Source organism: Chrysemys picta, chromosome 4, assembly GCF_011386835.1.
Source record: "Chrysemys picta bellii isolate R12L10 chromosome 4, ASM1138683v2, whole genome shotgun sequence".
In the NCBI taxonomy this organism is placed as follows: domain Eukaryota; kingdom Metazoa; phylum Chordata; order Testudines; family Emydidae; genus Chrysemys; species Chrysemys picta.
The window spans coordinates 144,030,044-144,053,196 of record NC_088794.1 but is presented as its reverse complement, the minus strand read 5'-3'; the positions used below and the strand labels follow the sequence as shown (position 1 = coordinate 144,053,196).

At 42.8% G+C, this 23,153-nt stretch overlaps 2 protein-coding genes across 7 annotated transcripts; one reads left to right on the top strand and one right to left on the bottom strand.

The window, feature by feature from the left end:
• The first annotated feature begins 1,727 nt into the window (after window positions 1-1,727).
• TOMM20L (translocase of outer mitochondrial membrane 20 like) lies at window positions 1,728-11,097 on the top strand. 3 transcript variants are annotated; one of them, XM_065593842.1, is made up of 6 exons: window positions 1,728-1,962; window positions 4,708-4,751; window positions 5,769-5,850; window positions 7,429-7,571; window positions 8,657-8,733; window positions 10,913-11,097. In XM_065593842.1, the coding sequence occupies exons 1-6, from the start codon at window positions 1,833-1,835 to the stop codon at window positions 10,929-10,931; spliced, it is 495 nt and encodes a 164-aa protein (XP_065449914.1). In that variant the 5' UTR covers window positions 1,728-1,832; the 3' UTR covers window positions 10,932-11,097. The 3 variants fall into 3 exon arrangements, with proteins under 3 accessions (XP_065449914.1, XP_023963379.1, XP_065449915.1); XM_065593843.1 differs by having other exon boundaries at window positions 1,744-1,962; window positions 8,681-8,733; XM_024107611.3 differs by lacking the exon at window positions 8,657-8,733 and having other exon boundaries at window positions 1,734-1,962.
• Window positions 11,046-22,955, bottom strand: TIMM9 (translocase of inner mitochondrial membrane 9). 4 transcript variants are annotated; one of them, XM_024107612.3, is made up of 5 exons: window positions 22,762-22,802; window positions 16,061-16,155; window positions 14,691-14,754; window positions 14,097-14,192; window positions 11,046-11,614 (listed from the first exon to the last, which is right to left on the bottom strand). In XM_024107612.3, exons 3-5 carry the CDS (start codon window positions 14,727-14,729, stop codon window positions 11,480-11,482), a joined length of 270 nt encoding a protein of 89 aa, XP_023963380.1. In that variant the 5' UTR covers window positions 14,730-14,754; window positions 16,061-16,155; window positions 22,762-22,802; the 3' UTR covers window positions 11,046-11,479. The 4 variants fall into 4 exon arrangements, with proteins under 4 accessions (XP_023963380.1, XP_005295590.1, XP_042707999.1 ...); XM_042852065.2 differs by lacking the exon at window positions 16,061-16,155 and adding an exon at window positions 20,699-20,767 and having other exon boundaries at window positions 11,337-11,614; window positions 22,762-22,778; XM_005295533.5 differs by lacking the exon at window positions 16,061-16,155 and having other exon boundaries at window positions 22,762-22,898.
• Window positions 22,956-23,153: the final 198 nt, after the last annotated feature.

Here is a 23,153-nt window from a genome sequence, read left to right as displayed (position 1 = left end):
AACAACGTAGGCTTTTGGTTGACACACTGTTCTCTCCCTTGCTAATGGCATTTGCTGTTACTGTGATCATATTGTATGCAAGTGTCTATCCAAGAGGAATAGTGCAGGTTTGAATGGCAGTATGTGTCACTTTACAGTAGCTCTATTGCCTTTTACAGTCCAATTTTAAATGTGGCTTCTACCACTTACTGTGGAAAGTGTTCAGTTGCTTTTAAATTTGCTATTTTCTACATCTTTTTTGTTCTCTTTTGCCATTTTGTTTTACTTTACTTCTCTCTGTATAGCTGATCACTACATTTTCAGTTTCTGCTCTCTAGCTTCCCAAGCTGTTAAAATACTTTGCAAGTATATAATGCATTCCGCTGAATGATTTCAATTGGCTTAACATCTATGGAAATAGAATGTAATCTTCATTGTATAGGGAGGGAAGAACAAGGCCCAATTACAAGGTCGTGCAAAGTTTATACCGGAACTAGGATTAGAGCCCAGATTCCCTGACTACATGATCATGTTATTTCCTTAAACTTGTCTTGTAATGCACCAAATGCGCTGTCAGTTTTTAAAGAACAGTATTTCCCTGCTGCTTCAATTAGTTTAATTACAGGAACTTAATGGCTGTCCCAAACCAAATGACATATGTAACTCTTCATCCTCACACCCAAATACAAAAAAGATCCTAGTTCATTCCCTGGCAGTTTGCAGTCATGGGTGGGATGGCTCAATTTCACTGCAGCATTCTGTAAGCTCTGGGGCAAATGGAAATGGCAAGATGACCGTCCCTACATTTTTATTCCCAATAATATGCTTTCTCTAATGTAACGTTTATTCAATTATGAGAGAGGTAGGGGTAGGTACGTAAGTAAGTAATCTGATTATTGGACCTTTATGCACAAATAATTAATGGATATGGTTGTGTTGGAGACAAAGAAAATAGGCTCTGTCTTTTATCCTTGCCATGTGAGCATTTACTGTGACCTGGACTAGATAAATGTTAATGGCTGTATGAGTTTTTCCTCACTCATCAACTGAGTACCTCACTCAGGTAGAGCAGTAAGGTGGGCTGCGAAAAGATCTGGGCTCTCCTAAATTGTGATTCCCCTTTCTGGTACTGTCTCAATGTCTAGCCTTTAGCAAATCCCCTCTCTGGTACTGTCTCAATGTCTAGCCTTTAGCAAATCCCCTCTCTGTGCTTCAGCCCTTCCTCGTGGAGGTGAGACTGACAAGCTGTCCAGTCGCCCCCCCCAGGCGGACATTGTAGGAGAAGAAAGTGGGCTTCGTTGATATAGCTCTGTGAGGCTGTAAAAGGCTAACGGGGGACAATTTCAGAGAGATGAACACTAACGCTGTGAGCTGACACAGCCACGGCGATGAGCAGGGGGAAAGAAGGGTTGAAGCTGCTGCTGACCAGTCCCTCCGCTCCTGACTGCAGCACAGCCCCCGGCCAGGAAAAGATGGGCCGAGATACAGTCTGGTCACTGCCTGCGATGTGGAGTTGGCAACACAACGTTATGCAAAACCTACAGCTAGATCAAGCGTCTCCCCTGAGCCATCTCCCTGCTGGGGAGCCCGGGGCGCCCAGGCACAGACCAACCCCCAGAAACCAGCCAGGGCCTGGGGGTGGGGAGAGTCTCCCCCCTGGGGCTCCGGGAAGGCACTGACCACCCGGGGGCAGGGGGAGCGTCTCCCCGCTGGGGCTCCCAGGCCCTGTCTAGCCGGGGGTCCGGCTCCGTGCGCTCGGCGCTGCCCAGGGGGGGAGGGGGAGGAGAGCCGTGGCTCTAGCGCTGCCAGCTTCTCGGGACTCCAGAGCCGGCCGGGGCTGAGGGCGGGCGGCCATGAGCGGCTGGGCCCGCCCCCTTCTCCTCCTGCTGGCTGGGGCCTGCGGCCTCACCCTGCTCGGCTACGCCGTCTACTTCGACCGGCAGCGGAGAAACGCCCCCGACTTCAAGCGGAAGCTGCGGCAGAGTGAGTGTCGCCGCCCGGGCGGGGCCGCGGGAGGCCGTTAGCTGAGGCGGGGCCGGGCCGGGGCCCCCATCGCCCTCCTCTCCCCGGGCGCGGGAGCTGCAAGCACCGCCCCTGCAATGCCAGGCCTCGTCCCCCTCCAGGCCTTGGTCCCACCCAGAGCGAGGGCAGGCAGGGAGCAGGGGGGACTGGGCTGAATTGACACCCCCACCCTAGTCAAGTCTAAGGCCTGAGCCCCTTTGGGCTACAGCCCCTGGACCTTCCCTCCCCCCCCCCCCCCCCCCGAAATAAATAATTTCTGCCCCACATAAATCCCCTTCGTCACCACAGCTGGGATTTTCAAACCCACTTCAATTATTTCTAATCCAGGGGTAGACAACCTAGGGCACGTGTGCCGAAGGCGGCACGCGAGCTGATTTTCAATGGCACGCACACTGCCTGGGTCCTGGCCACCGGTCCGGGACGCTCTGCATTTTGATTTAATTATAAATGAAGCTTCTTAAACATTTTAAAAACCTTATTTACTTTACATACAACAATAGTTTAGTTTAGGGTGACCAGATGTCCTGATTTTATAGGGACAGTCCTGATTTTGGGGTCTTTTTCTTATATAGGCTCCTATTACCCCCTCACTCCCGTCCCAATTTTTCACATTTGCTGTCTGGTCACCCTAGTTTAGTTCTATATTATAGACTTATAGAAAGAGACCTTCTAAAAACGTTAAAATGTATTACTGGCACACAAAACCTTAAATCAGAGTGAATAAATGAAGACTCGGCACACCACTTCTGAAAGGTTGCCAACCCCTGTCTAATCTATGTCTTTAGATAGTTGGACTCCTGTAGCAGAGACACTTGCTACAGCAACTGAAGGGGAGGGGGTTTCCCCAGCGCTTCCACCTCACTGAGGCTGGAGCCAGTTTAACAGAAGGATTCTGCTGTTTGACCGAGTGACATCTCCACTGAAGGTTAGGTTGACCTAGCTACAAACATTTTTCACAGCCCGGAGCACTGTAGCTAAGTCACTCTAATTTTTAAATGTAGACCAGGCCTCAGGCACTTTAGAGCGTGAGCTTGACTGACTCCCAGAGAGACTTAGTGCACCTAAGGGCATAGCTACACTTGCAGATGTAGAGCGCTGGGAGTTAAACCAGCCTTCAGAGACCGCAGCAGGGAAAACGCTGCCGAGTGTTTACACTCTCAGCTGGAAGCGCACTGGCGTGGCCACATTAGCAGCTCTTGCAATGCCACAAAGAGCAGTGCATTGTGGTAGCTATCCCAGCGTTCAAGTGGCTGCAATGTGCTTTTCAAATGCGGGGGGTGGGGTGGAGTGTGACAGGGAGTCTGTTGTGTGTATGTGTGTGTGGGGGGGGTAGTGGGTTTTTAGGGTGCTAAGAGTGTGTCAGCATGCTGTCTTGTAAGTTCAGACCCCCTTCCCCTCTGCCTCTCTCTCACACACTCACAGCAAGCAACATTCCACACTAATGGCTTGCTTTGTCCTGGAGCAGATAAGCATACCGCCTGTCAGATTCGGAGCTTTGAAAGGGGATATCCACATTCCTACAGCCAAATCCAAAACAATGACAAGAGTGGCCACTTAACTTAAGGGGATTATGGGATGTTTCCAGAGGCCGATCAAAGCACAGTAATGCAACACCTCGTTCACACTGACGCTGGGGCGTTTCAGCCCTGGCGCAACAAGCGTTATGCTTCTCGTGGAGGTGGATTACCAGCAGTGCTCCAGCTGCAGAGTCCAGGTGCTCTAAATGCCTTGCCAGTGTGGACGGGTCAGGAGTTAGGGCGCCTGGGGCTGCTTTAATGTGCTCTAACTTGCAAGTGTAGCCAAGCCCTAAGTGTCTAATAATTCACATGAGAATGGAACCTAGACTTCTAAAACACCTAACGCCAAATTTCTAAAGGTATTTAGGTGCCTAAAGATGAAAATCCCATTAGAGGACTATTTACAACACTGCTTATGTACCATGGGAGTTAGGCACCAAGTGGTTTGAAAAATCCCACTAGGCACCTAAATACCTTTACAAATCTTGGCCATAGTGTAACATTTTTAAAAGTGTCAAAGTGATTTAGGTTTCAGAGGTTTAGGTTTCTATATGCATCCGAAGAAGTGGGCTATAGTCCACGAAAGCTTATGCTCTAATAAATTTGTTAGTCTCTAAGGTGCCACAAGTCCTCCTGTTCTTCTTTTTAAAGTGATTTAGGAGCAGCAGGCCATGGTTTTTTGAAAATCTCACTCCAGATGCTTACTTGGCTAAATTCTGTCTTGATCAAGAATTTCTGAAGTGTTTGCAGTAAAACATATGAGCTCATCAACAACATAAAACTGAAATATAGCTTGGCTTCCTTCCGATCATGATTCCATTTTTTAATTTGAAAATATTTTGGTGTACTTAATAAAGTATCAACAAATATCTATATGGCAAATTCAACTCCCTGAGCATCTCTCATTTTAGAGAAGAGGTGACATGTTATAGAAAATTTAACAGGACAGTCAGTTCAAGAAGAGTTTAAAACTATTTATAAATAAAAAAAATTAGGTACAATTTACGTTTATAGGTTTCTCTCATATCTCTATCTTCCAGTTATATCTGTTTTCATGTTAGAGCATCAGCACTTTCTGGATGAGATAACACTAATATGGAAAAAAACTTTGGAGAAGCAGACTTGACAATCTTTTTGGAGTGCTGAACTATTAAGCTTAGATGTTAAATGCACCATGTTACATTTACAGAAAGAAGAAAAGAACGTGAAAAAGCTAAAGAGCATGATGCTGAGGTAAAACACTCAGTTTAAAAATCACTTAAACTTAGTAGAAAGAATACTAACTTAAAATTGAATGTCTTTTTGGTTGTACTGACCTGAGCCAAAGCACAAAGGGGAATTAGGAACCCAACTCATTTGTACCCTTGAAAATCTCCCCCTACACTGGGGATGGATGGAGGGGGGCAAGGGATTTATGGTCAAGTTTAGTACCTGAAATTAGTTTTTAACAATAACTATTTCAAGTTGACTGTGTCCTTTTAACTCTAATACATATTTGAGACTAAAGTTGTTTTTGATTTAGTAAATTTGTAGCACACCTGCAGCTCACTTTTACATTCATAAAGTTTTGGCTAATCTTAATTTGCTAGAGAAAGTAGATATAGTCAAAGGATACAATTATCCACCATTAGTACTTCCTCTCCTGCCTCACTTCCCAAGGTGGGGGGATGTGAGGAGAAACTCATCTACCATGTCTTTGTGGGCATTCCCATCTTTCACTACAGCCACATCCTCAGTCCCTATTGAGATATTTTATTTTTATCATGGAGACAAAGCAACCTATGTATTCCAGAATTCAGTGCAGGGAGCAACCTTGGTTTCCAGAGCTATAATCTCCCCAAAGAGCAGCCACCGCCCTTCACTAACACCCGTTTTGTGCTAGCAGGCAGCACTGAAATCATTTTTACTAATATAGCAAGTTAAGATAATTCCCAACCCCAGACTACAGAACCTTGTCGTCAAACCTCTGTAGGCTTTTTTTTGTAAACAATATTGTTTCGGTCAACAGTCTGGGAAAAGCAAAATGACCCATGGAGTGGAGGAGGGAAATCAAAGATGTGTCAAGAAAAACAGTGACCTCCAGAGGTTTGACAAATATAAGTCTAAATGGCAATTTACAAAACAGCACTGCAAATTAATCTTTTGAGAAATCTTTTTCACTACTACCAGTTTTCACAGTAACTACAGAAATGTCTTCGTTGCACTGATACACCTTATTTCTAAGCTAAACATATTTGATAACATCTTTAGTTATGCGAGATGAAAAATATTGGAAGGGTACAGGAATTCTTTCTGCAAGAGGTGCAGCTGGGAGAACACTGGTTATCTATAGGTAAGGACATAAGCATGAACTCTTGTCAACAGCTGTGCAGGATGTGTATTGCAGTTGGTTTGGTTTTCACAGAAATTGCCTTGAAATGCTCAGCTGAAGTCGAGGTGCAGTATCATTTTAGCACAGACAAACTAAATTGTTTTGTCAGACCTCAAGCATATTGCACATGCCTAAGTCAGGCACTGTCTGCTCCACCTTATTTCAGGATGGTGGGTAGCACCAGGCTTGATGCTGATGCTGCTAGGAATTCCTACACTTGAAAGTAGGTGGGGGAGGAGGCAAAGGGAAGTGAAATTTCAATTAGATTTGGAGAATTAAAAATTGTTACTGGACTACAAAGAGTTAAAAGATTTTTAAAGCCATGTCGAGAGGGGTTATAGAAGGTCTGAAATTGAGTAACTTATTAACCAACCCCTTCCTAGGAACTGAACTTTTAACTAAGGGCATGGCTACACTTGCAGATGTAGAGCGCTTTGAGTTAAACCAGCCTTCGTAGAGCACAGTGGGGAAAGTGCTGCAGTCTGTCCACACTGACAGCTTCAAGCGCACTGGCGTGGCCACATTTGCGGCACTTGCAGCGGCATTAGGAATAGTGCATTATGGGCAGCTATCCCAGCATGCAAGTGACTGCAATGTGCTTTTAAAATGGGAGGGGTGGGGTGGAGTGTGACAGGGAGTGTTGTGTGTATGTGGGGGGAGAGAGAGTGGGTTTTGCGGGGGCTAAGAGCATGTCAGCATGCTGTCTTGTAAGTTCAGAGAGCAGCAGATCTCCCCCTCGCCTGCCTCTCTCTCACACACAGCATTCCACAGTAACGGCTTGCAAGTCGGCTGTCAGAAACGGAGCTATGAAAGGGCATTTTCACATTCCTACAGGAGTTCAAAACAATGACAAGAGTGGCCACTTGACTTAAGGGGATTATTTGACGTTTCCGGAGGCCAATCAGAGCGCAGTAACGCAACACCTCGTTCACACTGACGCCTGGGCGTTGTAGCCAAAGTGCAGCAAACGTTATTCTACTCGCCGAGGTGGAGTACCAGCAGTGCTGTAGCCGCGGAGTCAAAGCGCTCTACGGGCCTTGCCAGTGTGGACGGGGAGTGAGCTAGTGCGCCCGGGGCTCCTGTATTGTGCTGTAACTCGCAAGTGTAGCCAAGCCCTAAGTGAAACTGAATTTTTAAAAAGCCACTGAAAGGTGCTAAAGAAGATTCCTATTACATCCCAACTGCCTTCTCCTTCACCTTTCTCACTGCACCCTCCACCCCAAAGAGCTTTCCCCAAAAGACACAAATCCTGGCACTAGCCCAATCACTTAAAATTACTCCTTTGTTCTCCCTAATTCACGTAGCCCCTCCACCAAGCATTTATGGAAACTTGGGTTTCTGAGTAAATGAACACTTTTGCAGAAGGGGGTCTACTTTCCTCAAATACTTGACTTTTCATTGGAAAACCAAAAAACGGGGGGGGGGAGGTTTTTTTTTTTGTGAGAGGGGGTTGGTATGAAAAGTAAAAATTTTCCTGGGATGGGGAGAAAATGTTTTCCAATCAACTCTAAAATGTATGAAAATATGAATTTGCTTCAGGAGAACATAAGAAGAGTGTGGAGCACCTCACTAATGCTATTTCAGTGTGCGCACAGCCACATCAGCTACTGCAGCTTTTGCACAATACACTACCACCACAAGTCTTTGAGATGCTTTTGCAGAGAGTACCATACACAAAACAAGTACGTATGCTTTTAAAAAGTTAAAGAGGAAACTATTGGTGTTACGCGTGCTGGACACTATCTAGTCAGCAATATACATTGAAATAGATTGGGAGCTTGCCGTTTGTTTTGTAGAGAACCATTGCTTGTACAGTAAACGGTTGTACAACTATAGCTCAGTTTTTAAAAATTGTCATTGATTTTCTGCACTTTGGAACTCTGGTTCCTGTGGCTGCTGAGGTAAATTGTTTAAGCCATACGTTGTCAGGAAAGGGCAATATTTAATAAGAAAGAAATCAATACAGAAGGATCAAGCTGGACTGATTATGAAAAAAAGACTGAGTAGCATCTCTCTCTGCCTTTACGGCCTCCAGACAGGATTGGATTGAATACCAATAATTACTGGAATTTCAACTCAGTTCTTTAAGAGGACATGCCTGAAACTAAAGTCTGCACCAAATGGAATTTAGCAGCCAGATTGCTCAGTAGTTTTCAGTACCACTCAGTACAGTGGTTCTCAACCAGGGGTACATGTACCGCTGGGGGTACTCATATCAACTCATTTAGATTTTTGCCCAGTTTTACAACAGGCTACATAAAAAGCACTAGTGAAGTTAGTACAAACTAAAATTTCATATATGATTTGTTTATACTGCTGTAAACTATACACTGAAGTGTAAGTACAATATTTATATTCCAATGGATTTTTTATAATTATATGGTAAAATGAGAAAGTAATTTGTAAGTAATAGTGTGCTGTGACACTTTTGTATTTTGATGCCAGATTTTGTTAATTTTTAAGTGAGGTGAAACTTGAGGGTACACAAGACAAATCAGACTCTTGAAAGAGGTACAGTAGTTACTCCTGGTGGAATTCTGTGCACAATATTTTAAAATTCTGCATATTTTGTTTGTCAAAATAACACAATATAATCACAGCAGTTTCAATTATTTTGGTCATTTATTTCAAAATACCTCTAAGCAAGTATGTCTGTAACAATACAGACGACAAAAAAGATTCAGGAAATGTTTTTTGACAAATAGATTCCTTACTAGGCATATTAATACAGAACTCTGAGTAATAATTCATTTAAAGTACAATACAGAACTGTATTTTCCGCACCCCTCAGAAGCAGTGCAGAGGCTTGGGAGATTCAGGGGTAATGGAGGAGCTGAGGGAGAGGTAAGTAAATTGCTGGGAAGGAGCCTGGGTGTGAACTTGGAGGGTTGTTGGGTATGGGTGGGAAAAATATGGAACAGGTTTTTAAGGGGGGCGGGAAGGGATTGTTAGGGAGCTTCCCCCATGCAGACCCTGGTTGACCCCTAGTCTCTCCTATTCAGTCAGGCACATCTGCCCGTCCCAATGTGTGTCTGTGTCCTCATGCAGCCGTTCCCGTCCTATGTCTCTCTGTACCCCTTCCCCCATCCATGTGTCTCTGTGCCTCCACCTAGCCACTCCCCTGTCCCTATGTCTCCCTGTACCCCCACCCAGCCACCCTCTGACCCCATGTAGCTCTGCACCCCCTGCCTCTCCCCCCATGTGTGTCTGCACCTCCCTCCCCCCATGACCATGCCTCCACTCCCATTCAGCCCCTGCCCCAATTTGTCTTCCCCCACTAGCCCTTATGAGTCCCTGTCTGACACCCACAGCACCCCACACTGTCTGCCTCCTGACCTGGCCAGAAAAGCGCTGTGAAGAAGGCAGCTTTCTCTTCCCTCTCTGGCAGGGAGCTGCAGCTTTGGTCTATTGCCACAGCGCCCTCTGGTGGGCAAAAAGCAGAACTACAGCAACATTTTCACAGAAGCTTTTTTTCTGCACACAAAAAATGAGAAATCTGTGGGGCTCATTAATTATGCATGTAGCAGCGCAGAATTCCCCCAGGCGTAAGTAGTCTGGAAAGGTTGAGAGGCACTGGCTTAGTAGATACTCTTTTATTTATCAGTTAAAGTGAAAATAAAATTGAGTCAGATCTTATTCACAGTAATACATCATATTGGTTGTGTGCAACTGAACAAAGCACAGACCATGTTTATTCTGTACTCGGTTCAGAACAAGGCTATTTGATAATGAAATAGCAATAAACTGTCATACTACTGCATTAACAATCAGATTCAAGAATTACATTCACTGTAATAAAATGCTGTCAAAGAACCATTGTTTCCACTACCTTGGAAACACCAACATTTAATTTTCATAAATGCTCATGTTTTATCTCAGCGCTTATCAGCAGAAGATGTCATCTTGTGAGTACCTCGTATATTCTGCTGGCATTCCCTCAAAGGAGACGTATGCTGGGTAGCCTAGTAGTATTGAAGGAATAAGTCATACATCGTGTAATAAACGTGAGATCAGGAGTAACCTTTGGATTACTTGTTTCCGGTGGGGGAAGTATGCAGAAGTAGTTCTGGGAGTGAATGTTGCTAATTACCATGCTTCTGTGCCACTCATGTAGGGAAAAAAAAATTTAGGCCAAATTCAACATTGGGATAAACTGGTAGAACTTCTTTGAAATCAATGGAGTTGTGCCAACTTGCATGAGTTTTTTTATAGCCGCTGTCTGCCCTCATACCATAAAGGCAAGTGCTACAGATTCATAGAAATGTAGGGCTGGAGTCAAGAAGTCACTAAGTCCAGCCCCATCTGCTGAGGCAGGACCAAGTAAACCTAGACCATCACTGACAGGTGTTTGTCCAACTTGTTTTTAAAAATCTTTAATGATGGGAATTCAACCACTTCTCTTGGAAGCCTATTCCAGAGATTAACTACCCTTATAGTTAGAAAGTTTTTCCTAATATCTAACCTAAATCTCCCTTGCTGCAGATTAAGCCAATTGTTTCTTGTCCTACCCTTCAGTAGATATGGAGAATAATCTATCACCATCCTCTTTATAACAGCCCTTAACATATTTGAAGACTTATCAGGTCCCCACTCAGTCTTCTTTTCTCAAAGACTAAACATGCCCAGTTTTTTTAACCTTTTGTCATAAGTCAGGTTTTCTAAATCTTGTATTATTTTTGTTACTCTCCTCTGGACTCTGTCCAATTTGTCCACATCTTCCCTGAAGCGTGACACCCAGAATTGGACACAGTACAGTAATCTTGTCAAAAGGGAAATTAGGTTGGTTTGGCATGATTTGTTCTTGGCTATTCCTTATAATCATATTATCCTATGACAGCCATTAGCCCTGGGGAGCATAGGGGAAGACTGCTGGTTAGGGAAGGCACTTGCTCTAGCCATTCTCGAATGGGCGAGAAGATGAGAGAAGGAGATAACAAAGGCTTTCCGAGAATAAAAATAAATAACTAGTCACGTGTCCCTAACTGATGAGGTAATTAGTCACTAACTCTTATCTGTTTGTCAGCGACTTCAAGCAGCACTGAATGAGCAGGACTGTGTGGAAGATGAGAAGGAATGAGAGATGGCAGCAATGTTAAGGCAGGATTCTAGCCGTCTAGCCTATAAACCCTTGTTTGGAAAGAAAATACATACAAAACTGAACAGTTCCCATTTATTGTACTTTGATTAAATAAAAACATTTTGAAGACATTTTTGTATATATTTCTGTACAGCACTTTTTGCATTAAAATTAATAGTCGTAGTGGAAGAAAGAAAAAAATGGTCCTCTCCCTCCCCTGCCCCCAATGTAGTGACCAGCATAACCAGTCTGCAGGCCTCTAGAAATGGTTGTATCAACATTATTCCATTGCACAGTAAAAAAGGACCTCAGAAATAGGCTCTGTTCGCCAGCTGGCCATTACCAACTCCTGGTATAGCCCATAATTGTTTCCCCAATGGTTTCCATGTGCCAAACGGTCTCTGAAACTCTGTTGTGAGCTGGTGGACACACCCACAACAGAACACCTCCACTTGCAATCCAACAAACATTGGCATTGCTTTAAAGCAAGGTTGGAATAGAATTCTCTTTTGTTTAACGAGGTTGCCCAAGAAGTCCTGCTTTGGCAGCTAGAGCTTCGTTCTGCTGAATATGATACTCCTGAAATCTCATGGATATCCTCTGCGTCATTTTTAAATATTTCTGTAAGCAGTGTTCTGAGCACGTCATCTACAGGAAAAAGGAGACACAGAAGGACCACAACAATGATTAAAGGAAAAAACTGACCGAAGACAGTTTATGATGGCATATGACTAGGTGAATACACTCTTGTGTCCTATGCTTATGCTGCCTTTAGCCCCAAGCTCACTGCCTAGCCTGTTTCTGATGGGGAAAAAATGTCAAGTTTAGTTTTCAAGGAAAGTATGAAAAGCTGAGTTTTCTTTTGGCATTCATTCCAATGGAAAACTACCATAGAGAACCTTTTAAAAATGGAAGAAGTCATTATGTCCCTCTCATATACCTACGATCCTCTGAAATAAAATCTATAGTCTCTTACCTTATGGCAAAGGCCAATATTACATCAGTCGCTATTTCTTTAAATTCTGTGTGACCCACCTTCTGCCCATGGCAGCCAAATGTGGCCTACTATATCCCCTATTCATTCTAGGCTTCCAGTGGGATCCCTCCAACTAACTGTATCTGCCACTTGTGGTGTGTACTCAGAGAACTTTTCCTAGGGCTGCTGTAATAATTCTTGTCATTCTGTTGGATGGCATGTACTATGCCCATTCCATGTTCTGCATTGCATCACTTTTGCAAAATTGGTTTTACCAATCTACAGCAGGTTTCCAAAGCTATTCCTGGGCCAATGTTGCGCATGCTGGCCACCGCTTCCCACAGCGCCCATTTGCCGGAAATGTTGAACCGTGGCCACTGGGAGCTGCGGGGGGTTGTGCCCGCTGACGGTCAACGTAAACAAAGCGTCTCACGGCCCGCCTTCGGATTACCCCAATGGGTTACATGCTGAAGGTTGCCGACCTCTGCATTATATGATGCTCCCAAACTAGCTGTCATTATCAAAAATGAACTGATAGTTACAGTGAAAGCATACAAAACTTAGAAACAAAGGGAACAGGACAAGTTTGCATCATTACCGATCAACCAGGAGTTGTTTTGATTGTGCTTAGAATTTAGAAATGGGGAAAGGAGGTCTGAACTGTTGTTGTCTGGACATCAGCTACCTGGTAAAACCTGTTGAGCAGCAGTGAACTCTAGCTAAACAACTACAATGAGGGAGCCTGGAACAGTTCCAAACCATTGCTTCCAGAGGGTGTAATATTCAGGGGATGGTGCCTTGGGAAGGCTAGACTTGCAGCAGGGGTTGCTATGTAGAAAAGTCACCAAAGATGAATTTTAAAAAATTGTGGCATTGCTCACAGGAGATTCCTGGATGCTTTTGATTTTTATTTAATATGAAACTAAACTTGAATAGAAACATAGGAATTGCCATACCAGATCAGACCAGTGGTCCATCTAATCCAGTATCCTGTTTCCAATAGTGGCCAGTGCCAGATGCTTCACAAGAAGGTGCAAGAAACCCTGTAATGGACAATTATGTAATAATCTGCCCATAAAGAAAGTTTCTCCCTAATCCCCATCTGTTAATGATTGGCTCATGTCCTGCAGCATGGGGGTCCCTTTATGGAGTACAAAAGAAAAATGTCTAGCTACAGGTTGCTATTTATATCCAAAAATCTTAAGACTCTACAGACCTGATCCATCAGGATTTTCACTCTTGGATCTTAGCTCTTTAGCTCAAGACCAGCAGAACTCCCATTAAGAAGTTTTATCCCTGAGTGGTAGCAGGATAAAGTACAAGTCTGACCATCTACTAAATGTCACATCACTCCTGCAGGCTATAAATGTTGCCACCAAAACATTTCAGTCAGTTCCTTTAATTGCACAGGAGGTGAACCACCCATATGGCTAAAACAATTCAAAATGATTCATGATTTAAAAATGCCTCCAAAAATGCACAAACAGTGCAAGATGGGAAACACCCTCCAAAGCGGATGTTACTGAACTCTGAGGGAAAGTGGGAGGGTGAGTGAGCATTCCAGGAGAGTCTCTCTTCAGAGAAGTAGATTTCAGGTGGGTAATTTTCCCTTCTCTAAAGAATTCCTCATTCTTATAGAGTAAGAGGCTCTAGGAATGCCTCCGAACAAAATATGTTGCTGCTGCTTGTTGCAGCCTTAGAAGGCCAATGCCAACACCAAAAACAGGGAGGCTATCTGCATATATGTGAAGAAAATAAGGAAGAAGATATTGCCTTCCAGGGTCTGATGTGCAAGGTCCTGTAAAGCGCCTGGCATGCACTTAGTCCTGCAACTACTGGCCTCAGGGATCAAAATTTTTCAAAAGCTGTGGTGTGGGAGATCTGTTGTTTGCATGCAAAGGAGCTAAGAGGAAAGAGCAAGAATCCTATCAGAATGACAACTGCACAGAAACAGAACCACAAATACGTCATTGTCCCTTCAGTTAACATTTCTCACCTGCAGGCTGCATACATACCGAAGAGCTATAACCTCTTGTATGTTAGTTTAACTCATTTTTGATCGGATCAAAACTTTCAAAGCTGCTTATCAAATTCAAATATTATCATACAGCATTTCCACAAAAGAGAAACCCAAAACACACAACAGGGGCATACCTCTTCTGATTTAACCTCCCTGCTAGTGAAATCTTTCACACAATCCAGGAAACAGGTTTCTGTAAGTTTATTGTACGTCCCAAGAAACTCCTTGAACTGTAACAAATTGAACAGACATGCAATATTAAAAGAAAAGAAGACATTTTCAAACTTTTCCCATGTACAGCTTGCAATAGCTGAATGTACCATTCAGTGACATTAACAGAACAGACTACTCATTTAAAGTGACAAGTCACCAGAGGTAATTTAGTATCAATGCAATAACATCATTTGATGCTGACAACTACTGTTCCCCTAGATCAGATACTATTCCATGCCTGCTGATTTGCTGATGATCAAAATAATTAAATCTTGGCTACCTTAATATTGTTCCCAATTCATAAAAGAAGTTAAGCTACAACTCAGACAACATTTTACTTGCTAACTAACTTGGGGAAAAGCTGTATTTCATATATGCATGCTAATAACTTTGAAGATAAAATGCTGAAACCTCTTGAAACCAGTTTCCATAAAACTCCATTGCTAAGCTTCAGTGTGTTGAGGTAATGCAAGTTTCTCAAAACCATCATTTATTAATACAGAATAGCATCTTACCTGTTTGATCTGATCAGATTCTGATATTTGCCCAGCCATATTCTATTGGTCTGCAATCAGCCACCTAATTTTAAGATAACATTTGTGTCATAATTCACACCAAAACACGTATATAAGAAATATAACATTCGAAGGCTGAATAAAACTCTGCCCCTTCTGTAAGCGTAGCCAGACATAACTGGGGTTTCAAAGAAACAAGAATAAGTGGCTACTGTGTCTTAGATGCAGATCATGCTGGGAACTTAACAAAATACTACAAGGACAGGCTTACACGTGATTTAAAGGAACAGCTTCTGGTTAAATTTGGCTCAAATTTTACATCTTATAAAAATAAAGTTTTATAAAATCTAAAACCAATAGAAATGATGCTATGATTTGCAAAGGTCCAATAGAAATAGTTTGTTGGTTTGGGGAGGTTTTAGCAGCCCCCTGCAATGGCTATAATGGAAGAATCTTGTTTTAATAATCGAATTCCTTACCTATTACAAATAACCCCTTAACGAGTGACATGATTCTCATTGACAGTATTAATTTAAATGGAAGCTATCAAGTTGAAATTTAGTCAGTTAAAAAAAAAAATGTCCAACATAGGGTCAGATACCACACCTTTTCAAGTCCCCCTGCCAGTTTTTGTAATTACATTTTTCTATTTCTTTAATGTTGCTCTTCTCTATTATTTGAAAGATCCAAACAGGTGAAACACATTATAGAGAAAACAGCAAAACTAGCTACAAGTAAAGAGCAGTCAGATACACAAAGTAAAACTGGGGTGGGGTGGGGTGGGGTGGGGTAGAGTGGGGTGGGGAAGAGACCTCTAGTTACCTTTTAGTTACAGCAACATTTGAATAAAAGAAACAGCACTCTATAGTATTCTAAATTGATTAAATTAATTCCACCCCCGCCACTTCTTAGAAACCAGTTCATGTTTTTAAAACATCTATTGTTTTAGTCATTAGAAAAACGGTAAAACTGCAAATACTTGTGCCAGTGAATCTAGTGAGTTAAATATAAGGGATTATGAAGAAGAAATAAAAATAGCATTAAAAAGGAAATAAAAAACAGGTGAGGAAAAGTGAACGTATGAACACTAATGGAGACTAAGAAGAAAGAATTTAAGAAGGCATTTTCAAAGGCAAAGACATTCGTTATACAGTGCGGTAAACAAGTTAAGTCTTGAGACTTTCTAGGAGAGAATAGTTCTGGTGTCTGCAATTCAAGAAGGATGTTGGTAAATTGGAGAGGGTTCACAGAGGAGCCACAAGAATCATTAAAGGATTAGTAAACATGCCTTGTAGTGGACTCAAGGAGCTCAACCTATTTAACTTTAAGAGAAGATTAAGAGGTGATTTGATCAGTCTCTAAATACCTACACGGGAGACAAATATTTGACAATGGACTCTTCAATCCTGCAGAGAAAGGTCTAACCCGATCCACTGGCTGCAAGTTGAAGCTAGACGAATTGGGACTGGAAAACAGTGTACATTTTCAACAGTGAGGGTAATTAACCATTCAAACAGTGCACCAAGGGACATGGGGGATTCTCCATCACTGGCAACTTTTAAATCAAGATTGGATGTTTTTCTAAATATGCTCTTGGAATTATTTTAGGGAAGTTCTACGGCCTGTGATCATCTAGTCTGTCTTCCTGTATAACACAATGGTCCCTTCTGGTCTTGGAATTGACGAATCTATGTATACTGAAAGCTGTTGCCTTCCTTCCCTCAATTTACACATTGCCCGAGGCTCACTGCTACCCCTCGGTGAAAGTAATATTAAAAATTGAAAAATCAAATGCAGTAACGCTATAAGCAAATCACACACACAAAGCTCTCACTAAATCCTCTCCACTCACATCTCTTCTGACAGGGCTCAAGTAAACAGATGAACCTTGCAGCATGTCCTGAAGATCAACAGACTCTGAGCCGGTCTATGCTTAGAAGTTTTGCCAGCACAACTATGTTGGTAAGGGAGGGAATTTTTTTGCCAGCATAGTTGTGCCAGTAAAAGTCCTAATGGAGATGCAGTTATACTAGGCGTTCTTTTTACTGGTACAGCTTATTTTTGTTCCTAGTACAGTTGCATCTTCACTAGAGGGGTTTTGCCCCTTTAAATTAGCACAAGTGGCAAAACTTTAATGGCAGATGAGGCCTCTGGATCAGTCATATCAAGGCTGGTGTGGTGGTGGGAAGAAATAAAAGGAAAGTGAACTCCAGGGTCAAAGGCTCTCCACTGAGAACATCCTACCCCAGGCCCTTGACATACAAATCTGAGAACTGTTAGCTCAAGTGTCTGAATAGATCTCAGCTGTCAGCGTTGAGCATGGGAGAAGCAGCACTCCCAGATACCAAGAAACCAAACCAAAGGGCTCTATAGGTTAGAACCTTGAACTGCACCTGAAAACAAATTAGAAGCTAGTACAAATGTAATATGTTCTCTATTTAAAACTTCACTAAGAAAGTGGACTGTGTTCTACATTAGCTTAAATCTGATCATTAGGTAAAGGACGCATCCAAAGTGCTTAAAAAAAAATCTAATCTGGAGATGGCACATACAGATAGATGCTGAAATCTGCACCAGATAGGAATGAGTGCAACTGCCTAGCCGAGCCCAAGTTTAACGAGTGCAAATCTAAAAGTCTAACGTGGCTTATCACCTAAACACTGGCTGCTTAACAATGAGTTAAAGCCAAACTGAGCTTGATCAAAATCACATGCCTGGGGTGGAGGGTAAAGGGTATCTATTTGAAGCCAGCTACAGCCTAGTAAAGTCAGAACCAAGGTAGCTCATTATCAGGGAGTGTTAAAATCCCACCGAGAAACAGAAAAGTCCTGTGTCCCCACCAGGACGCAAAAAGCTAATGGCCTCAACTCCCAGCACTGCCACTTCCTCACATTTTATATTCTGTTCATCTTTTTTATTTAATCAGACCTGATGTCCTGCCATTTTGTCACTAATTTAATGAGATTTAGTAAACTGAAGTTCCAGAAAACCTTTGCAGCTGTACTTGAGAAATAGCTTTCCTTTAGAATTTAACACAACAGCACTGTCTGACTGTAAATGTCTTTGAAGCACAAATCTGTTGCCCTTACTTTTATGCCTTCCATATGGTGTGCAGTACATTAATATGTCTCTACTGCACGTCTTCAGTGGCTGTCATTCGTAGTTGGCCTTATATCTCCAGAATATACTGTCTGGTATATTAAGGTATGTTTACATTATATATCCTATCTGGTTCTAGTTTGGGGGGGGGGGGGGGGGGAAGGGATAGCTCAGTGGTTTGAGCATTGGCCTGCTAAACCTAGGGTTGTGAGTTCAATCCTTGAGGGGGCCATTTAGGGACCTGGGGCAAAATCAGTACGTGGTCCTGCTAGTGAAGGGAGGGGATGGGACTGGACTGGACTCAATGACCTTTCAAGGTCCCTTCCAGTTCTAGGAAATAAGTATATCTCCATATATACATCTGGTCTTTGAGACTAAAGGAAGAATGATAAACTAAGCCATTTCTGCCTGAATTTTAGAAGCAGTCTGAAGCATTAGTAATGGCTAAACTTCTTAAGTGGTAGCTCAAAGCACTCAGAATGTGTCAGGTGTAATTCTTGTACTAGTCCATCCTCAAGATGGTAGAGGACTGCTTTGGGCTAAACATGCCTTCAAAATTAGGTGCTGCGTTTTTTAAACATGAGTCACCTCAGGGGAAGGCAGACAGCCAATATATAAACAACTACACACAAGGCTGCATATGGTTAGACTACAGAGCATCAGTGCCCTGGACCAGCAGCGATGTGCAAATACCTAGGATATCACTTGTTAAAATGTTAGAGTTGCAATTAACATTTTCAATATATCAAAAGCCATTTTCAGTGTTTTTTTAAATGTAAGAACAAAAATAGTTGAGAGTTAAAGTTTTTTACTAAGTGTAAAAGCTTTCCTTCCCCCATGACCCCCTTTCCAAAGGTAACAACAGACCTTGAGCCTGTTAGATCCTAATGCCTGTACACATGACATTCCCAGCCTCTCCAGCTTTGCTTTAGAAACTGAAAAATGTTCTAAAGTTCCCTTCTGCGGGCTGCCACTCCCATTGCCATGGAAACATCTGATCTCCAGGTAATCATAGCTTTAAGAAACCTGCTTTCTTTTTATAAAAACAGTGATTAGGTTAAAGCTTCCCAGTCAGAGCTGAGCCAATCATTTCTCTGTTTCCATGGCATGGGAGCAGCAGCAAACACCACAGTTGTCAGAACTTCTCTAAAATTTCACAAGCGTGGGAATGCGATTTTCCCAGCTGTATATACGGCCTTCAGGAGGCAATAGGCTCCTGAGCACAAGTGTTCTGAGCAATTTACTTGGCTGGAACGTTTGATTCTCATTACTGTCAGACTGGGACTGTGTGACTAAAATCCCAGCAGTGCTGATGGATGTGAGCTATTATATGTGACGTGCAGAAACTTACAGTGTCATGAGGAGGCTAATTGTTCACCGAGATAATCAGCATCAGTGGCCATTACCTAATCTAGAAATTTGAAATCCCTGGGAGCTGGATGGACCCCCTAGTGTATTCTTCTGTATGAAGCCAAATAATAGTTTTATTGACAGACTATATGATCATGGCTTGTTATGAAGGTCCAGCATTAGAGCAAGCTCCAACTGTTACCTGAATTTACATTACCCCTGGAACTACCACATAGTACCTTTAGGTCCATCAGTAACACTTCTGTAACTGGCCCACTGCGAGGAGTGGAGAGGGTTCATTGTAAGTGTATATATTTTTAATGGAGGGGAAGACAGGAGAGAAGAAGAGAGTCAAATCACAGAAGTGTGTTAAAATTGGACAGTCTGGGAAGTTAAGAGTGGTCATGCTGGAGCTGAATTTAAGAACTTGTTCTTAATCCGTTGAGGTAGAGCTTCAGAAATGCTTTTATTTAACCTAATCAAAGTACAACTACACAGAAAACCACTAGGACTGAGAGTAATTCACACTAAAATTAAACCAAGGGTGTGACAACACAAGACCCAGGAAATTCTGTGTCAAGTGTTGGTGTACTTTAGGTCCTCCAACAGTAGGCCCAACCAACACATCAAAGAAACAGCTTTGGAGCTCCCTCTTGTGCTTGAGAGTCAGGGCACATGTCATCCGTACTTTTGAATTACTTTGTATTGTTTTATTTCAAACCTTTGTCATGCTCTTAATGTAGTTACCATGTATAAAATATTTTTATTCTAAATAATTCACAAATTATACTCAGACACTGCATGTATTATGAATTACAATCCAGTGCACAAGGTCAGTGGGCCAGATTCAGCCCTGAAGTAAGCATGCAAAGCTCCTTAATGGACCTTTCTTCCACTGAGTTCAATAAGTTCAGAGCTGAATTTGGCTTAGTAAGGCTGAACGTTAGAGATCTATTAGAAACATCCTGAACAAATTCTGAGCATACGCAATGTCATTTTAAAAAACGAAACAGCTTCTCTGCTTTTTCCCTGGGGTGGTCTCCAATCAAAGTACTGACCAGGCCTGACCCCACTTATCTGGTGATCTGATGAGGTCGCAGCCCTAGGTGGAAAGGCTTCAGGTAAAGCAGATTTATCTTAATCCCTTCTTCCTGATATTTCACTGTGTCCTTCAGGTTTCACCTTCAACAATGCATTGATTTCTTTCCCTCCTTTGTGTTCACTGAGCCAAATTCCAGACTGATACAAGTGGATAAAATGCCAATGAAGTCTCTGCAGACAGGTGAAAGGAGTGTGAATTTGGCCTTTTTTCCATCCCATTCCCAATTAGTTATTCCATACATTTATTATCTTTTGTGTGAAGCAGTTGTTCTGCCTGGAATTCCCTATTTGCTCCTAGTTTTGAAACTGCACCCTTTTGTTTCTGAATCTCTTACGAGGGGAATATCAAATATATTAATCCCTTTTATGAATTTGGGAAGCCTGTCTCAGGTCACCTTGAAATCTCTTCTCTTGCATCAAGAATAAGTCCAACAGATTAACTTTTCCTCATAACTTACATTCTTCAGACAGACTATTTTTTGGTCCTGCTGAACTCTGCATCTCCTTCAAATGCAATAATATGCTTTCTGTTGTAGGGTAACAAGTATCGATCAATGCACACATCTTACACATTACTTTTTTGCTTCCTACCTGGAGCTGATTATATTAGTAACATCTTTTTTATGCCCTCAGATACTATAGTGCTAATACACTAGATGTCCAGATTTCTTCAGAAGGGATAAACAGTTAAGTAGTGTGGTATGGACATAAAACCTATATTGATACATGGCTGTATTGTGGAAAAAAGCTGCTGCATGGATGCATCTCCTCCATGTTTGTTGTAAATGAGTCTCATGAAAGTATGTTGCAAACTGGTTACAAAAACAGTTGTAATTGTGTAGTGCCTAAACGATAACTGTAAATAATAACTATAAATAAGGGTTGTGAAGATGAAAAGAGGACTGATAATACAAATTATGAAAATCCATACTTAAAGTATTGTATTGAGAACCATCATGGCTTAGTGGATAAAGCACAGGACTTGGACTCAGAAGACCTGGGTTCTATTTTTAGCTCTGCCACTACATTGCTGGGTGGTTTTGGGCAAATAATTTTACATCCCTGTTTCCCTGTCTGTAAAACAAGGACAAAAATACTCTGACCTCCTTTGTGCTTTGAGATCTATGGATGAAAATCACAATGTAAGAGCTAGATATTAGTGAGAGCAGCAGTATGAAGCCATAGCAGGGCCTGGTCAAGTAGAGATTTAATATCTGAGATAGTATATTGCTATAGAGATTTAAGGGTTGATATATTCTTCCTAAAATAGCCAATCTATGAGCTCTTTGAATTACAATCTGAATGTTTTATTTAGTGGAAGGAGACAGCAAATTTCTCAAATGTAAGAGAAAACATTTTCCTTCATTTTTTTTTCCTTAGGTTGTTTTTACCCAATTCCCTAAAAGTAAACACATGTTATCATAGACACAGACTCATAGACTTTAAGGTCAGAAGGAAGCATCATGATCATCTGTTAGGCTGATCTCCTTGACATTGCAGGCCACAGACCCTCACCCACTCACTCCTGACATACAGAATGACATACGGAATTTTTCAGGAAATTATTAAAATGTACTGTAAAAGTAAATAACCATGAGATAACTACTGTATTTTGGAGAAGTTCTTTGGGCTGTAGTTATAAAGGAGGTCAGACTAGATGATCACAGTGGTCCCTTTTGGCCTTGGAGTACATGAGCTTGATAGTAAATTATCACAAAGCTTTTACACTTTTACGCCTATCTTGGGATATCTCATTTATTTCCATGCTACTGTGGGGGCCTCAAAGCCCTGGTGCAGCACGATGCCTCCTCTCCTTAGCCTCTGGAAAGTAATAGCCTAGATTCCACTGGGCCGTAATTCTTTGGTCTAATTTGGGTTGTTGAGTTTAGTGTGTGGGTGTTGTTGGTGGCCTATGCTATATAGGAGGTCAGGCTAAATGATGGAGTGGTCCCTTCTGGTCTTAAACTCTATGACCTTGACTACATTTACAGCAATTCTTCAAAATGCTAAATCTATTTTAGAGTTTTAGATCACTCCATAGCACCTGCCACATAAAAATGCTATCAACAGTGAAATCTCTCGTGGTCTCTATGGAGTCTTTGTTGCTTCTCCCTTTTCAGGCAGAAAATCGAATCTTCTCTGAAAGTTTCTGCTAGAGCCAGATCCCCTGGCCTGCCAGTCTGTTCCCCCGGTGACACGAGTAGCCATGAGCCTTACACCCGGGCTGCGGCAGCCACATTAGGAGAACGAAGGTCACTGCCGGGGAGTCTCAGTGGAGATCCCGAGCCATCACCTGGTGCCAAGAACACGTGAGGAGGGGGCGATAGAGAGCGAGCCCGGCAGCGCCCTGAGCCTCCCCAAGGACCGAATGTCCTGCCCTGACACGGCCCCCGGCAAGGGGGCAGCATCACCGCCCCACCACACAGGGGAAACTGAGGCACGGGCTCCCACCCCAATCTCACAAACAGGGCCAGGGATGGAACCCAGGAGTCCTGACACCCAGGCCCATTCCCCGACTCACCGCTCTGCGCCCGGCGCCTCTCAACACGTGGGGGAACCGGCAGCCTCAGCTCCTCCTTCCGCCCCGCAAATTCGCCACGATTTTCCCCCACCCTCCTCGTGGAGACGAATCGGCACATAGGGATCCGCTGATAGATTTACCTTGGCCCGCGGAGCACTATGGTGTAGCATTGTAAAGTGTCCCCCATGTCCCGGAAGAACTTGGGGCGGGCCACAGTACGGCGTGAACAGCCGTACCGGAACACTATGCTCCCAGAGTACAGAGCTGAACCATAAGTGGCTATTACAGCAATATAACGGGGAGCTGTTGGTTGTATCGCGTATTTGTTCCACCCGGACAGTAAAGAAGGGGGACCACGCAGCGCTAGCGAATGGCCTTCCCGTGGGAGGCGG

Coding starts and splice junctions, on each gene's coding strand:
- TOMM20L (XM_065593842.1), top strand. CDS start 1,833: ATGAGCGGCTGGGCCCGCCCCCTTCTCCTCCTGCTGGCTGGGGCCTGC. Junction 5,851..7,428: donor AGAACACTGGTTATCTATAG/GTAAGGACATAA, acceptor AATTTGCTTCAG/GAGAACATAAGAAGAGTGTG. Junction 7,572..8,656: donor GAGTACCATACACAAAACAA/GTACGTATGCTT, acceptor AGTACAATACAG/AACTGTATTTTCCGCACCCC.
- TIMM9 (XM_024107613.3), bottom strand. CDS start 14,729: ATGGCTGGGCAAATATCAGAATCTGATCAGATCAAACAG. Junction 14,193..14,690: donor AATCTGATCAGATCAAACAG/GTAAGATGCTAT, acceptor AATTTGTTACAG/TTCAAGGAGTTTCTTGGGAC. Junction 11,615..14,096: donor GGGAGGTTAAATCAGAAGAG/GTATGCCCCTGT, acceptor TTTTTCCTGTAG/ATGACGTGCTCAGAACACTG.